Source organism: Leucoraja erinacea, chromosome 13, assembly GCF_028641065.1.
Source record: "Leucoraja erinacea ecotype New England chromosome 13, Leri_hhj_1, whole genome shotgun sequence".
NCBI lineage: Eukaryota > Metazoa > Chordata > Chondrichthyes > Rajiformes > Rajidae > Leucoraja > Leucoraja erinaceus.
The window spans coordinates 12899434-12917823 of record NC_073389.1 but is presented as its reverse complement, the minus strand read 5'-3'; the positions used below and the strand labels follow the sequence as shown (position 1 = coordinate 12917823).

The 18390-nt window shown below is 40.1% G+C and overlaps 1 protein-coding gene across 2 annotated transcripts in view; it reads left to right on the top strand.

Annotated features, from left to right (window-relative positions):
• Positions 1-3876: 3876 nt before the first annotated feature.
• scaf4a (SR-related CTD-associated factor 4a) overlaps positions 3877-18390 on the top strand; it is an 87867-nt gene continuing 73353 nt past the window's right edge. The window contains exon 1 of one of the 2 annotated variants that reach the window (XM_055644504.1): positions 3877-4156. Coding sequence is in view for 1 of the 2 variants with exons in the window: in XM_055644505.1 (XP_055500480.1) it covers positions 4127-4156 (30 nt within the window). In the remaining variant the exon portion in view is untranslated. The remainder of the gene's footprint in view (positions 4157-18390) is intronic. The other variant, XM_055644505.1, reaches the window with a different exon arrangement.

The window sequence follows — 18390 nt, the reverse complement described above, 5'->3', positions numbered from 1 at the left end:
ATAAGGAAAAAGTTGCATCTCAATCGAGGAAAGAGATACAAAAAGTTTCCCCATCTCCCCCTCCACATAATATAAAACTAAAGATGCACTAAAACAACATTTAACCACAGACTAAAAAACAACAAAGAGAGAAAGCGACGAGACAGACTGTTGGCGAAGCAGCCATTGTATGGCACCACCCAAAACGTATTGTGGGAGTTTGGGGGAAAGGTTGATATATATATTTTTTAATCTATTACTGTACTATACATACTTTATTTAATAATTTACTTTCTTAACAGCAATCTGATTCTTGATTTAAATAATTTGTGAATATTTGAAAAATGATTTGTGATGGAGGGTTGCTATTAGTAGAAAACAGTTATATCATAATTTTCCATGACGCAAAGTCACATCATCTGTGCAATGCATAAACAAAAGTGATATATTTATTTACTATTTTTCCCCACGACATATCCATGAGTATGAATTTTATTCCATATCTTAAATTTTTGGGTCACCAGTTGTAAATTCTGTAAGGGCAAATATCCATTGGCTGCAAGGGTATAACATAAGCGTCATCAAAATTTCTATCATGCTAGCCTTTAATTCTCTTTGCATACATCTTAAATCTATATTACTAAAAGTCTGATCTTGACCCCTTCCTGGTGTTCTGTATATTGATTTTAGAAAAAATGCTGCCACTTATGGCTATGATTTATGGCTATCTTACTCAGAGTCCCCCTCCACTGCGCAGGACAAGAGGATTTTTTCCATCGATGAAAAATAAAAGAGTTATTAGTGTTTAAAAAATGTTGAGATTCTCTCTCCTGAAGGCCACGCCCCTTCCAGAGGGACTATAAAACCCGGAATTATTGAGTGCCTCAGTCAGTCTCTGCAAGATGGGGGAGCAAGAGGGTCACGTCGCTCAGTCTGAGCTGTGAATATCACTGAACACATTTCTACTAAACTGTCAGTGGTTTTACTGACCTGTCAGTGCCCTTAATGTGGTTTGAAAATATAGTTTGGAAATGCTAAAGCTGTGCTGCCTTTGGTTTGGAAATGCTAAAGCTGTGTTGTCTTTGGTTTGGAAATGCTAAAGCTGTGTTGCCTTTGGTTTGGAAATGCAAAAGCTGTGTTACCTTTGGTTTGGAAATGCAAAAGTTACCTTGCCTAATTAAAGTTGCCATGCCCAATTAATGTTGCCTTGCCCAATTAATGTTGCCTTGCCCAATTAATGTTGCCTTGCCTTCTTTATAATTAAAAGTTTAATCTTGACCACTTCCTGTTTGCGCTTTATATTGATTTTAGAAAAGACGCTACCACAAACGGCTGTGATTTTTGGCCATCTTACTCAGAGTCCCCCTCCGCTCATCAAGTGCCAAGGATTTTTCCTATTGATGAAAAGTAAAAGAGTTATTAGTGTTTAAAAAATGTTGAGATTCTCTCTCTCCGGTCAATCACGCCATGAAAGCCACGCCCCTTCTGGTGGGAGGGACTATAAAACCCAGAAGTGTGGGCGTGGCTCAGTCTCTGCAAGATGGAGGAGGGAGAGGTCACGACTCGCTGTCTTTAGTGGCCTTGCACCCGGCTTGAAATGGTATGAAACTGCACTTGAATTTGGTGGCCTTGCGCCCTGCTTGAAATGGAATTAAAGAATAGCCGTGAGTCAACTGTCAGCCCACCAGCCGTGAGTGAGTGAGCTGCCAGCACAACAGGCTTGAGTGACTGAGCCGACAGCCCAAGAATCCATTTGGCCCAACAATGTCCATACCAGCCCTCTGGAAATCAGTCCCTTCAGCCCACATCACCCATACAAGCGCTCCATAAAGCACACCCCCCTCCCCCACCCCACCTACCATTGGCCACCAAAATTGGAATTAGTGGAGAGGTGGAATATTGTGTTGGGGGACTAGCCCTCCCGTGTGATGCTGGGACCCAACGGATCCCACTTAGTCTAGTTGATTCCCTCTTCTGAAGAACAATCTGTCACTCTTTAGTTTATCAAATTCCTTCTTAATATCACCAGATCATCTTGCCTTCTCAACTGCACTGAGAAAGTCATTAATACCAGCTCATTTTATAACTATATGGCATTTTTAATACAGTAATATATATTAATCAGATTATTTAAATTATTGTCCATCATCTATTATATTTCTCATGATGTTGATCTTAGTTTAGTTTAGAAATACAGTGCAGAAACAGGCCCTATGGCCCACCGAGTCTGCACCGACCAGCGATCCCTGCACATTAACGCTATTCTACACACTTGGGACAATTTACATTTATACCCTGCCAATTAACCTATAAACCTGTACATCTTTGGAAACTGAAGATCTCAGAGAAAACCCACGCAGGTCACAAGGAGAATGTACGAACCCGGTACAGACAAACACCGCTAGTCGGGATCGAACCAGGGACTCTGGCGCTTTAACTCTACCTCTGCGCCACTGTGCTGCCCCGAGTGCTTTCATCAAGTTGATGGTCTTCCAACAGCATATAATATCTGTCTTCAAATGAGACCATGGGAGCAGGCCTTAAATTAGAGTTCTCTGTTACAAAACTGTTTGGAACAAACTATGACAAGAACAGTTGGATCCTTCTTCAGACCTTCTTCACAATTCCATACTCTGTAAAATGGTGAGCAACCGCCTCCTCTCCATAACAGCCTCCTGAGGGCAGAACACATAAGTAGTAAGGCTCTGAGGGTATAGGAAGGATTTGACTGTGAGGCCCCCTCTTACCAACAGCCATGTATGGTCTTGGTGAATTCTGGCTATGAGGCATTTCACCAGACAAACGGGGCAGTCTGCTCAGTGAAGCACCCACAAGAACCATCAAATCCATGTCCTGCAGTGCCTGAAGGATGTTCCTTGCTGACCACTGCTCAATGGACGTGAGTAAAGGTGTTGGACTAGAAGAACTTTTCCACAAAAGATGTGTTGCAATGATGTCCAATTGACTTTCTCGTTATGGGGCAGCAGTGCCAGGCCTATCATTCGCAGCACCAGGGACAGGTGGAACCTCAGCAAGTAATCACACTTGGTGCAATGTGCATTGGCTCTATGCACAGCCTGATGCAGCCACACATGAAGATAGCCTTCACACCTTATCCTTCCATATCGCTATGTCTCCCTCTCCCTTGACTCGGTGTGAAGAATTACAAAGGGTGCATAGAGAAAAACTGAAAATCAAAATAAAACAATAGATGTTCTAAATATTACAAAACAGTACATGCGGTGAATATTCCGCAGGTCAGGCTGACGAAGAATTTTAAGAACTTGCAGGTGTATTAAGAGAAGTAGAGTTGACTTCTCTTGCAACACATTGCAAGACATAGATTGGTTCCGTTGGTTGTAGGATTAAGATACCAACCAATGAAATGAAACTGACCCACAAGAGAGCTAATTGTATATAATATGGAGAAAAAAAAACTGCCAGTTATAGTAATTGAGGCAGACTCAAAGATAGTTTTCAGAAGGGCAAATAAGTGAATTTCTCTCACCTAGAACCGGTTCAAACAATGTTTACTATTCCGTGGTCCAATTATTCCTATTCTACTTGTGAATGTGTGCCATCTAAGAGATACAATGCCTTGAAGTCACAAGGGACCACAAACGCTAGATTGTTGAGTGAAACACAAAAAGTTGGAGTAACTCAACGGATCAGGCAGCATCTGTGAATTGGCGACGTTTCCGGTCGGGACTCTTCTTCAGACACTCTTGAATTTACAATCTCTGAAACTTCGGAATGTATTAATAGTTATTATGACAGATATTAAGAGTAGAATTCAGTATGATACAAAATACACTAGGCAAGCTAAGTACCTGCGGCCACCACACGGTGCATCTACTCTGCAGAGGCGGGTTCGTGAGTCCGCGGCCTTGGGCGGGCGGCTGCACGCTCTCCCACAAGCCACTCCGGCGGTGTTGTGCAGCCGCCGCCGCCGCCGCCATGTTGATCGAGGCGCGTGTGGAGCCGCTGTGGAGGTGAATGCGGAGTTGGAGCGGGAACTAAGCGAAAGGAAGCTCCCGGGGCCGGAGAGCCGAGCCCGACTGAGGCGAGCCGAGCGGGAGACAGCTGAACGTACTGCGGAGGGGTTTTGCGAAAAGCCTGAACACGGCGGCGTCCGGACACCAGCAACATGGAAGCCGTCAACGCCTTTAACGACGAGGTGAGTGAGAGCTGAAGCCGCTCGCACCGGTCACTTTCCTCCTCCAGCCTCCCCGATGCAAGCTTTCCCAGGAACCCTAGGCCGCTCGATCCCGTTGCCACAGAGGAGGAACTGGTTACAGTGGAGCGATCAGAAGATGGAGGCGGCTGGCGAGCGCGGGTGTTATGGCGGCGGGCTGGCCGGGCCTGGCCTGGCCTTGTATGTGGTGGTTGTCACATTGAAGCTCCCGCATCATGATCGGGGGAGTGGTGGGGGAGGGAGGTGGGGGTAGACATTAGCTCGGCCGGAGGCTCCTGGCTCTTTTTGGGAGCCATGGTTTTGCAGTTGTTGTAGAGGAGTTTGTCCGGGTTAAGAGAGCGGAGGCTTCTTGTGATAGGTCCTTGTTTTTCTTCCTTCCACGCTGTTTGCGGCGAAATCCTGGGGTGGTATTGATTCATCTCACCCGGGAAAGAGGACAATGGCCCTAGATCTGTGTGTAATTAGAGGACGCTAAGCGCCAAATTGCTTCTCAACTCCTTGTTCTTTAGCTTTTATAAATAGTACAAACAAAGAGGTGCTGTTCCGTGGTTTTGATCTTATCCCATTTGGAAAAAAAACGTTGATAAGCAAGGCATCAAATTTTATTTCTGAAAGACTGGTTTACAATCAATCCAGTAATTTGTTCTGTCTTAAATTGCCGTTTATCGATAAGGCGTACTTGGCAGGAGTACTCGGACTTTTTTTTAGTATCAATGATTCTGCCACTTCAGATACGAATATTTTCAGATGTTCACTGAAGTAAATATGAAATATTTTGTAATTATAGTTAAAATACCATAACAGCTATTTAAAAATGGGAAATTAATATTCCATGCTTCCCTTGATCTGGGTAGTGTTTATTGACGGGGAAGGATCGATTTTCTTCTCCATTCATTTGTATTTGAATAATGCACATATTTATGTCAGTATAACTTAGTTTGATTATTTAATACGAATCTGGAAGACTTGCATGTTGTCAATATTTGCAATAAGTTGTGTCCTTGTGCATGGAGAAGTGAGTTTTTGCTTGGCTAATCAATAAAATGTCCTTTAAAGTTAGCAGTATGTGTACAATATTGAACATTGTAAGGGAAAATAGCACACGTGTTTTTGAGAGTAAGTGAAATGGATGGCAATAGGGAGACTTGATACATTTGACACTAAACAATGCAGACTACAGTCATGCAAAACTGAATTTAAATTTGAGTTAAATAACTAAAACATTGAAACATGGCAGATGAGGTGGAAATTGTATTTCGTCATATACTAATCAGACTGTTATTTAGAGCATTTCAGTCCTGATAATGGCCATTTATCTGGATATGGCATTGTAAAGAAAAGCAGTCTGTTCCAAGTGAGAATGGTCTTGATGACGAGGAAAGGCTGGAGGATTTTAAGGAAGGCATGACAGGTAAACTTGCAAAAGTACAAACAAATAAATGTATTGAATCTGTTAACGTGACACATTAATTCAAATTAAATGCAGGGATTGCTGTTTAAAACCATTAAAGGCCCAGGTTAAGTCTGATTGGGGAAATAAATCAAATGTGAGCCAATTGGTTTTCTGAACACCATAGTTGAGGCAGGCACCGTGTTACCATTTAATGATTGGATATTCAAGTGATGGGACAGTTGTCGTCTCCAGAGAGAAGTTCAGATGAGAGCCAAATGGCCGTCTTCATTCACAATTGTTATTCTCTGTTGTGTGAAATCAAATTACTGGACTGTAATCAGGCAGCCATTTTGAGGGTGATCATTTGAGATTCCATTGAAGGCAACACTGAAATTATTATCTGCATACAACCTCCTCAGGTATTTTGAGCAGTAAAATGGTTCTGCAGCTTTGTTCTTCATGAAAGCACTTGGCAATGGTTTATGTTATCGCTTTAAAATAGTGCTGATGTTACTCCTGTAATCCTTCCTTCCATTTATTGTCCAGTTGCCGTCTGATGTTAAAGGGAGAACCACATGAGCCTTCTTTCTAGCTTAGACTTGTAATTCTTCTCTAGTCAATTTGTAGTTTGGATTTTTAGTCTTAACATCATAGATGTGTTTAGTCTATTTCCATGCATAGACCAAGTGATTTCAATTTTTACGGAGTGGTGGAGACAGGAAACTTTTGATTACGTCCACTATTTTCTACGTTTGTTGTGTTGGGAATACTGAGATTTTAAATTGGTTCAGAAATCTTTGCTGTTGCGTGATAGTCTTTCTGTTGATTATGCTGTTACACAATTCAAATTTCTGAAATAAAAAATGATTAGTGATTATTTTAAAACGTGGGATAGAATATCTTGGTATCCTTTGTCTTTTTTCTTACTTTAAACTGTGTCATTAGTGTTTTCATACAAACCAAGAACAGACCCGTTAGCCCACAATGTCTGTGCTGAACATAATGCCAAGACCATCTCTTACCTACTTATACATAATCCATATGTCTCCATTGCCTGCACATCCATATGCCTATCCAAAGGTCTCTTAAACACCACTATTATATCTGCCTCGACCACCAACCCTGGCAGCATATTCCAGGCACTCACCGCTCTGTGCAAACTAAAAAGTTGCCCCGTGTACCTCTGTTAAACTTTGCTCCTCTTTCAGCTATGCGTTCTTGTATTTGATTTTTCCATCCTGGGGAAAAGGTTTTGATTATCCACCTTATCTATTGCTCTAATAGTTTTATATACTTCCATCGACTCTCCTGCAATCTCCGACGTTCTAGAGAAAACAATGCAAGTCTGTCCAACCTGTCCCTGCAACTGATACCTGCTAATTCAGACATTATTCTGGTAAACTGCCTCTGCACCCTTTCCAAAGCCTCTACATTCTTCCTGTAATTGGCAACTAGAACTCCACGCAATACTCCAAATGCAGCTTAAAGGTCCTATAAAGCTGCATCATGACTTTCTTGCTCTTGTACGCAATGCCCCCATCTATGAAAGCAGACATACAATATACATTCTTTATCATTCTATCTACTTATTGCCACTTTCAGGAAGTTATGGTTCTGGACCCCAGGATGCCTCTGTCCATCAATGCTTTTAAGGGTCATGCCATTATTTTGCCTTACAGAATTACATATATTTTCCCCTTGTATTTGACATCCCAAAGTACAACACCTTCACATCTTCGTATTAAACTCCTTCTGCCATGTCTCCAACCATTTCTATAGCTGATCTATATCCCACTGTATACCTTGACAGCCTTCCTCACAGTCGTCGCATCAAGTAATCTTGTTAACCAACCTGTCCACGTTTTTGTCCCAGTGATTTGTATATATCATAAACAGCAGAGGCCCCAGCATAGATCCTACTGGTAATAGTCCTCCAGCTTGGATTTTCACCACAACCCTATGTCTTCTATCAGTACGGCAGTTCTGAATCCATATGACCAATTCACTGTTGATCCCGTGCATCTCAATCTTTTGGATCAGCGGAACATTATCAAATGCGTTACTAAAATCTATATAAACAACATCCACCATCCACCCTCAACAGACACCTTCATCACCTCATGAATGTTGTATCAATAAATGTACACAATGCAGCCAGGTAAAAAAATGAAAGGGCTGATGGCAGTAATCAATTTGGGATGTCGGGAATGGCAGGTAAGGGGAAATTAGGGAGAATGGGAAGTTTGTAATCAGTTTCAAATTGTGCAGGCACTAGATATATTCATTTTTCAGTTATATTTAATGATTTTTATGTACTATCAGAATATCGTTGAAGATTACAGAAAGGAAGTATTGATGACAATTTTTGATTAAAATGTGTGTAGAACTCTTTACAAGAGAATTGGAGACTTTGAAGAAACAAATTATTGTGTTTAGAATAGTGGCACAGTTTTGAATTTGTGACTTAAAATTATTTTATACAGGATGTTGATTAGCACACAACTGGACTGCGTAAAGTTTTAAAGTCCATTATTATGAAAATTGAACAATGGAATGACTAAAAGGGAAGTCACGGTCATTTATATCAGAATTACATTTTAATGAGATAAAAGGCTTTGAAAAAGGTTTCAGCAAGAAGACATCAAGATATGATATGGTTGTTGACGAAAAATAATAACGGTAAATAATGTTTTTTTCCGATAAATTAATGAAAAAGAGCATAGCTTCACCGATACTTAAAGAATAAAAACATTTTTCTTAGGATGATATTTGAACATGGTGTGCTTTACAAAAAAATCTATTTAAATAGTGTCTTTAATGTCCCACATTGTACCTAGGTGCATATTATCAAACAAAAATTGATGTGGCATGACCAAAATAACATGTAGAAAGGGATAGTGCTAATGTCGAAAAACGTCGGCGAAGTGACATTTTGAGAAACACCCTGAAGAAAAGACCACAGGAGTGGAGCAGAGGAAATTCTGGAGATGGCATCTGGGAGCTTCTGATACGTCTGCTGATCCGTGCAAATGGATGGCTGACGGGGATTTAAAAACAATGGAAATATAGTTGATATGGAAACAAGGAACAGGAATTGACTCCTTTGTGGTCAACTGAAATCTGCAAATGTCAGATTATGAAATTAATAATTGACCCGTCTCTAATTGTTATTTATAGAATGAAGCTCCATTTTTACCAATAAAGATGAAAAATCTGAATTTGACCATTTAAAAATAAACTGATAGTAGGTCAGCGATTGTATAGAGAGTAAGACGTCGTGCGAGTTAGACTAAGGGCACCAGGATTTTGGATGATCAGGAGTTCATGGAGAGTAAAAATAGGAACGTTGAAATAATCCAATCTGTGGGAAACAAAAGCATGGGTGTGGTCTTCAGAAGAATATCTGCCAATGCAAGGGGCGAGTCATAATATGATGTAGTTGAAATTAACTGGTTACTGATAGTACATTTTGGGTTCAGATGTAACCCCATATTACAGACCATATTCAGTGTGCAAAAGTTCCTATAAGTGTGAATGGTAAGGATCTTGTCTTTGCACAAAAAGGCACAAAGTGCTGGAGTAACTCAATGGATTAAGCAGCATCCCTAGTGTGCACTTGGATCCAGAGTAAGTGGCTAGATCTTTCCAAGATTTATTTGTTTGTCCATTGATGTAATGTCAGAGGTGATGACATCTACAGTAAGGGAAGAAAAGTGGTTGTTGGCATTCAGAATCAGACGGGTGGTCGCATCCAGCCAATAAATGGCAGAAATTACTGCAGGAAGATGTTAAGGTTTAAAGGTGAATCATCAAATGATCAATAAGGAGAATTTAAAATTCAATTTAACATTCAATTAAAATAATATGAAGATTTGGATGAGAATAGATATAGCAGCGTTTGGGTATACGTCATGCTTCAGGTTCCTTCCTTACAATGAATTTGGCTTTTCTGAAGTTACCTTTTGTTGTTTCCAGGACTCAATGTTAAGGGATGATAAAATTTGACAAAATGTAAGAAAGATTTAATTAGTTTTTTGTTGTCATTTAAAATTATCTTGGAATGGGGTCGATCCTAACAGTGCTACATTTGTTCTTTTTTGTTGTGTTGATGTTATTTGATGGACATTTTCCCCAAATTGTGCTTGTCCTTTTACTTACAAATCATCCACAGCAATGAAGGAATGGAGACCTGTCTTGCAATAAAGGTGCCTTACCCCATTCCTGAGATGTTTTAACATTTTATTTTGGTGGGCAGTGAACTAATTGACATAGTGGCCCTCCATAATGTTTGGGACAAAGACCCATTATTCATTTATTTGCCTCTGTACTCCACAATTTGAGATTTGGAATTTAAAACAAATCACATGTGGTTAAAGTGTGTCAGATTTTATTAAAGGGTATTTTTATACATTTTGGTTTCACCATGTAAAAATCATAGCTGTGTTTATACGTAGTCCCCTCATTTCAGGGCACCATAGTGTTTGGGACACATAGCTTCACAGGTGTTTGTAATTGCTCAGGTGTGTTTAATTGCCTCCTTAATGCAGGTACACTGCAAGATGAAAACCACTGGTTAGCCGCATAAACACTGCTATAATTTCTACATGGTGAAACCAAAATGGAAAAATGGCCATTATTAAAATCTGAAAATGTGCACTTTAACCACATGTGATTTTTTTTTCTATTAGCAATCTCAAATTGTGGAGTACAGAGGCAAATAAATAGATGATGGGTCTTTGTCCCAAACTTTATGGAGGGCATTGTAGATACCAGAAAATTAACCTGCCTTGTCCTTTGGTTTATAATGATATGCAACCATCTTGAGCCTTGATCTTGGCTTGAACCTTGTTATATGGGTATTTTACGGGCTTCCAAAATGTCATTTGGCATTAGGATTTTCACTCCTGGTAACATAGTTGAACCTATTAAATGTCTCGGAAATAGTTACCTTAATATACTTATGTTAAGGAACATTGTAATGATTATTTTGTTGACAATTAATTGGATGATGGCTGAATAGTTTGAGTTTTTGTTTTGAGGTAAGCGTTGTCGTATGTAATTGTTACCAGCCATTGTAAACGGAGCTGAATAATGGAATCGTTTGGGACCTCTTGAAATGACGTCAAGATGGTTGAAGATAGTTTGTCCAAAATATGATATTTGCCAAAACTCACTTGATAAATGAAAAATGATGAAATGATTCAATTTATTGTCATTGTCAGTGTACAGTACAGAGACAACGAAATGCATTACCACAAGGTGCTGAGATTGATTGAGGAGAATTAAATTAAGAAGAGCATTCTTCACACTTTGAGATGTCCACTCTGGTCCCTTGAGATTATATGATAATGGTCCTTTGTCTTTGCTTAATTCTGTATCTTTAACTTGAATTTTAGTCCTTTAAGCGTCTGAACATCATTTGTTTTGTAATCCCTTCTCTCTTGTCATCAGAAAATATTCCAGCATGGTTTAATGGTCATAATTCACCCAATGCAATATGATCATCTACTTATTTACTCACCTCTTTTTTTCCTTCTGCATTGCTCATCATTCACCCTCAGCATTACGTGCAAACTTGCAGCATCCTTTATCAAAGTCGTCAAAAATTATATTACTTGAAGTTGAGATCAAGGGACATATTCCTGGAGAGTGTCACTTTTCATATTCATTCAATTGAGCGTTTCCTGCTTTTTGTTTCCTAGTACATAGCTTCATAGTCTCCCATGTTCGTTGTTTTTTCATTTCTTGCGTGAAACTTATAAAGTCTAAATTTGTCAGCACACAGTCAGCATCCAAACATTTCCATGCTTGTAATCTTCTCAAAAATTGCTACTAGATTACATGACCTAACCTTTACAAAAGACTCTGGATGGTCATCTCATAGTTATCAAACGGTTCAGTTACTGTGTCATTGAGATTTATTCCAGTATCTTTTATGTAAATATTAACCTGGGAGTTGGGTAGTTGCTTGGTTTCTTCCTTCTCCTCCCATAAAAATGAAAGAGTTATAATCCAGCAGCATAGTCCCTATCTCGGGCAAGCATTTGAAAATTGAAGCAATTTTTTCTGGAGTAACGAATCTCTGATGAGGATTATTGTAGTGGTGACAATATGTTTTTTTTGTACTATTGTTCAATTCAAATTATTTTATTGTGGTCTCCTTGAGGAGATCTAATAAGAGCAGGGAAGATTCTGCTTTATGAATGCAAGGAATGGTGTAAATTATTTTGTTTTCAAACCAATCTAGCAATCAAGATTAGAAATTTTGTTAAACTATTTTAAAAGGTCTCTTATTCCATTACACATTCTGAGGGTGTCCATGCATGACCTGAGGCATGCATCATTATGGCAGTATGTGAAATAAAATATATTTGCGCATGAGGTGATAGTTATTAAAGCAAGTTTATTTGCATTTTCTAACTTGATTTTTATCTTTGTATGTGTTTCTACAGGTTTTCTTATCTTATCCCTCTTTTCTCGAAGGCAGGGATTCATGCTGGACGCAGTTCCATCAATGGTGTTGGCTCTTCAGGGGTTTGGTGCCTGCCATTCCTTTCTAATATATTGTTATTGTTGAGCCTGAATTGTGATCTTGGTAACCTCATTTTGATAGGGCATAACAAGCTGAGGTTGCACATTGTTGACCTGGGACGTAATAATGTGCTCTTCTGGAAAGGTTTATAAACAATTCGGAGGTCGTGTGCTGCTTTATACACTGTCACATGTCGTTGAGATTAATTTGTTGAGGGTCTTTCTCAAATAACTATTGAGATGCATATCTTATTACTTGTACATTTATTCAAAGGTATCAGAATAGTAAGTCTTTGACTGTTTCTTTTGCGTTTCTAGCAGAATGCTCTCAAAAAAGCACTAGCCTTTACACCAAATCATACAATAGAAATCTAATGGAGGTATATAGAGCTGCAAGTGCTGGCTTACAAAAAAAAAAACAGTGCTGGAGGAGCTCAGTCGGGCAGCATCTTTGGAAATTATAGTTGGGTGACATTTCGGATCCTGACCAAAAAAGTTCCCTCTTCACGTTCTCCAGAGATGCTGCCTGACCCACAGAGTTGTTCCAGCACTTTGTGTCTTTTTGTCTAATGAACAATTTGGTTCTTTCAAATTTTCCTTTCTGTGCTTATGTTAAGTGTGTATATGCAGAACTATGTATTTCTTAATTCAGGGTTGGCACACAAAATTTGAGTGCATCTTGTATTATTTAAGGATGATCTGATCAAGTAACCAGCATAAGCATGAAAAAAATCTTCAGAGATTAATTTCAAATTGACTGTTTTGATCACTACCTGGCAATTGGAGTCAGAAAGACCCTAGGTGACATATGTCCTTAAATAGACCATAGAGGTCATTTGTGGCCCATTGACCGCTGTCAGGGAGGAATCATCGGTCACAAGTGAGATTCTGCGGATTGGAAAATAAAAGAAACATTACATTTTTAAAAAATACAATTAACGCTTACTGGCATATCTTCAGCTGGTTAAAACAATGCAATCCTTTTTTTTAAAAGCTATGCTATGCATTTATGTGTTTTGAGAATAAATCAACTCAAAATTCGGAGAAATACCTGTAACTGCAAGGTCAAAGAAAAGTGCAGCATGTAATTTGCCTTCATTTATTTTTGCGAAAACACCTGATCAGGTAAATTGAAAAACTAATCACAGTTGGAGAATCTGAAATGAGGATCTAAAATACTAGATTGAGATTTAGAGGTTTTAATTGTCAGGTAGAAGTTTGCAGCATTAAGTCGAGTCCCAGAAGGTTCACTATTTTGCTGTTGTATGTATCTCACCTAACTAGGTGGCATGGAGAGTTAAACTAAACAAGATTGAACATTGGTAGAACAATTAAATGAGGATGATGCAAAATTATTTTTGTGGTCATGATCTGGGTAACTGAGCAAGTTAATGTAGATTGATGCTAAATATGAATTACTGTCTACTCAGAATGATTAGGTGGTACCAATGTAACATATATTTTTTCAATTTTGCGACATAGAAGTCCAGGAAAATGTACACACATTGAAGCAAGTTTAAAACCAGACACCACTGCAGAAATTGGCACAGAACATGGCACGAGGAGTGTAAATTTACACTTTCTCTTCATGCTCTATTCATTGATTTTAGTAATGCCAAGAAAATGATGGAAGTCAATAAGCAGTAAAGTTGAAAGCATATTCAGGATAGTGTTGTTGGTGGGTTGAGACAAGAACATGTGTGGGTTTTTTCAAGATAATTTATGCCATGAGCATTTTCTGGTTGTGTGGCTCAATTTTGTTGGTCAATGTTATTCCTAAACTTAAAGTTTTTTAAAATTTTGACGAAAAACTCATATTTCACAAAATCTAATCCATTGCTCTCATTTAAATGTATAATAACAAACACATAAATCAATAGTTGTAGAGCTTAGAAGGTGGAGAAAACAAAGAGTGTGTGAATATGATGGAGCCAAAGTCTAGGTTGCACAATGATGTCAGTATTGGCATGACAATGGGGGTGTGGGTTGAGACTATGAGATGCAGAAGGGAGCAGCAACTGAAAATCTGAAACGGAAGATATTGGTGGAATTGTTAACAGAACAGATAGCATCTGTGCAGAGTAAAAAAATGAATCTGTGTTACAGACTGATGTCCTTGTATCAGAGCAGGTCTGGTCTATTACAAACAGGAATTTAATTTGGTAGTTTAGTTTAGAGATACAGCGTGGAAACAGCCTCTTCGGCCCACCAATACTTGCAGGCATTCCGCCTGCAGGGATCCGAAGCAAGCAGCAACTCTGTCACTATCTCGTCGTGCCATGGACCCAGATCACCTCCTCCATCAGGCTATCAGCAGAAAGCAGAGGCCAACCCGACTGAAGTCCCGCCACCCCTTTGCTCCACATGGAAAATAACTCCTAGCATCCATCCAGCCAACTGAGTGGTCACAGGAGTGGAAGACAACCTCATCTCCATTACACAGCTGCATCTCTTCACCAGATAAAAGCTGTTCAGGGTCTGACCTCCCCAGAGGAGCATGGGTGAAGCTCAACAGACTTCGTACTGGAGTTGGGCATTTCAATGCCAGCATGTGGAGATGGGGACTCCGCCAGAGCCCAGCCTGTGAATGTGGAGCAGAACAACAGACAGCCAACCATGTCATCTCTGGGTGCCCGCTCTACCACCCACCAAATGGAGCTCAGGGCCTGGTATACATTGACGCAGAGACAACAACCTGGCTGCTCAACACCCGGCTTTAGATCTAACTATTCCTTTGGTTTATGTTTCATTCTCAAAAAGAAGTAGAAGAAGGCCCACCAAGTCTGCGCTAACCAACAATCACCTATAACCAACAAGTATGACATCGGTAATTGAGTCCCAAGGTCTGCAAGATGCAAGATGCTTTTCTCATGATTATGCTGGTCTTCCATGGAGCATTGCAAGGGGCCAAAGACAAGGGTCATAGTGAGACAGATTTAAAGTGACACATGATGCGAACGTGTCACCTTAAATCTCAGTCAAAGTAGACACCTAATCTACTTTTACTTTCTCTAATGTGGAGGAAGTGAACCCTTGTAAAGCAGCTTGGGGGACCAACTGGCAGGAGATTTTGTGGACATCTTCATCCTCTCATTACTAAGGTATGAGGTTCTCAAATGCTTAAAATAAATGGTTTACCAAAAAGAGTAGCATGACATGCCTCACTGACTAATGTCCGTAGTGCTTTGAGAAGTTAGTTATGACATATCAAGTCGTATCTAAGTAAGGATCTGTACCCTCTACAATTCGCCTAGTGACACAATAGACCATGCAGTATGTGATCTTGCTGGCTCTCCTGCACTGGGTCATTTGGATAATAAGAACACATATTCCAGGCTGTTGTTCATCGGCTACAACTTGGCATTCAACACCATTATCCCTTCCAATCTTGTTGTCAAACTCAGAGGACTGGGTCTATGCTCATCCGGATGTAAGTGGAATCTCAAAGTCCTCGTCGGCAAATAGCATTGTCAATATGAGCACCTCACAGTTGTGTGCTCAGTATCTCTCTATACCCATGACTAGAGCCAGGAGATTTAGGTGCTAAAAGTCTCTGAAATATGTAGGCAAATGGGCATAATAAAATTACGAAAAAGGCATTTTTGACAATAAAACGGCATGTATTTCCAACACCAAAATATGGTTTAAAAATGATGATATAAAGGTATGCTACATTAAATGACCAAAGTTGCCTGGTTGCACATAATTACTAGCAATTTTTTTCAAATTAACTGGTGTTATACTGCCATCTGTCAGACAGAATATGCTTCAGTTGTGAAAAAATTCTTTCTACCCCAGCTGAGGTCACTGGTGCATACCCAAAACAAGCTACGGACTCTATATTCATGTTGATATCTTGTGCATAACAACTACCTTTGAGAACTTTAGCTATGTTTTGTATTTGTTCAAGATCTTTGTTACCTAAAATCATACTCACATTTTCCTTGTATGTCTTTACCTACATCGCCAGGAACTTTACGAATATCGTCAGTTACTTTATTAAAAACCTGCGTTATTCACTAATGTTTCTCCGCGTTTCTCAAGGGAAGTGTTAGCTTGTAGGAAGTTTGCAAAATTGGAAGCAATAAACACAAGATGTCAGTGGAGGGACTTTTTCTGCATGATTTCACTGATGATCTTGCCTGCAGCAGATTCTTCTTCAAAACAGTTGACGATTTATTTTATCGTTTCAAAGTTTGCAGCATTGTAGAGTACAATAGAGAGCCATGTACCCCACCTAGTCAAAACGGGCTGAGGAGGTAGCGGAATCTCGGGTACCGTTTCCTTGAACAACTGCACACATGACGGTGCTTTGAGGAAGATTTTCTTGACATTGGAAACTAGGCGATCGACATATGGAAACAAGTTATTTATGTGCTCGGCGATTCTATGGAGTCCATGAGCTAAGCATGTCAAATGCAACATTTTGGGGAATAAAACTTTAAGAGCACATGCAGCTTTTTTCATGTGCAGAGCTGCATCAGTCACAAACAGAAGAACATTCTCATGTTTTACACCTTCTGGCCAAAGTACAGCAAGTGAAGATGTAAACAACTGAGCAATAGTTGAGCTGTTTGACTTCTCCAATACTCCTGATGTCAACAAATACTTGTTTGATGGTTGACCTGCCTCCAGTGTACCGATGACCACATTAGCAACATATCTCGCCACAGCATTGATTGTCTCATCTATTGAGATCCATATTTTGTTGCATGCAACTTCATTTCTAATTTTCTGCACAACAATGTTGAAGTTGCTGTCAACATAATTTCCTCTGAGAGATTTGTTTTCAAATTTCCACAGTGGAAATCCAGCATCAATGAATGCCTTGCACAGATCGCTCGAAAACTCAGATTTGCGATTGGAGCTAGCAGTAAATGTAGTGAGGAGACAGGCTTGCGTATTTCCTGCCTTCAGTTGGGAGATTAAATATTTCTTCTCGTGATTCACTGCTTACTCGCATGCTTTGCAAAACAGCACACGGTTGGCTTTAGAGAATATATCACCCCATACACTCTCACCAAATCGTTCAGTTTTTTACAAGGTGTTGACTTGACTTTAGGCATTTTGACACTTGCAGGGGTAGATCCGACAGGAGCGGGGATGCAGACCTCTACAGGTAGACCAAGTACAAGCTGAGAAAAGGAATCGGAGCTGCCAAGAAAGGGTACTCTGAGAAGTTGAGGAGAAAGTTCTCAGCAAATGATTCTTCAGTTTGGAAGGGCTTGCAAGAAATCACAAGCTACAAGAAATCACAAGCTACAACTCACCCCCACTCCTTGGACAATCGTCAGCTGACCAACGACCTGAACGAGTTCTACTGCAGGATCGATAAACAGAAATTTAACCCTGGTACCCCCTCCCCAACCAACGCTTCCCACATACTCACAGCTTGACTCCAGTTTGAAAAGACTGGACCCTTCCCAGGGCTCCCACTTCTCTTTCTCCAGCCGGGCATCCAAGGTTGCCAAATGACAGTTTAGGTGGTTATTTAAGACGGCTTGCATGACGCGTGCGATAATGTGCTCGGACGAAGTGCCTAGTTACCAGTCGGAATTATGCTCAATGAAGCATTCACATATTCTGCTTTAAATAAAGTCACAAACTAAACATATTCACCAATCAAGACATGATTATATACCACAATGACCTGCAGCAAAATTATAATACAGTATCTCAACTCTTTTTACACGTTGCAATGAATGCAATTTCTATTATTTCTTTCCACTTCCAAACAAAAATGTGCTTGGATTATTCAGCGTATGATCAACCTCGGTGAGACCAAGCATAGGCTTGGCAATTGCTTCGCACAACACCTCCACTCAGTTCACAATAACGAACTTGATCTCTCGGTGGCTCAGTACTTCAACTCCCCCTCCCATACTGAATCCGACCTTTCTGTCCTGGGTCTCCTCCATTGCCAGAGTGAGGCCCACCACAAATTGGAGGAACAGCACCTCATATTTTGCTTGGGTAGTTTACACCCCAGCAGTATGAACATTGGCTTCTCCAATTTCAGGTAGTCCTTGCTTTCTCCCTCCTTCCCCTCCCATTCCTAGCTCTCCCACAGCCTACTGTCTCCGCCTCTTCCTTTTTCCTGCTTTTTCTCCAGCTTTTTTGTCTACCGCCCATTCACACAAGTTCTGTTATCCCACTTTCCTCACTCACTCCCTACACATTAGGGGTAATTTTACAGAGACAAGTTAACCTATAAAGCCAAAGCGTCTTTAGGATGTGGGAGGAAACCCACATGCTTACAGGGAGAATGTGCAAATTTAACAGACAATGCCCA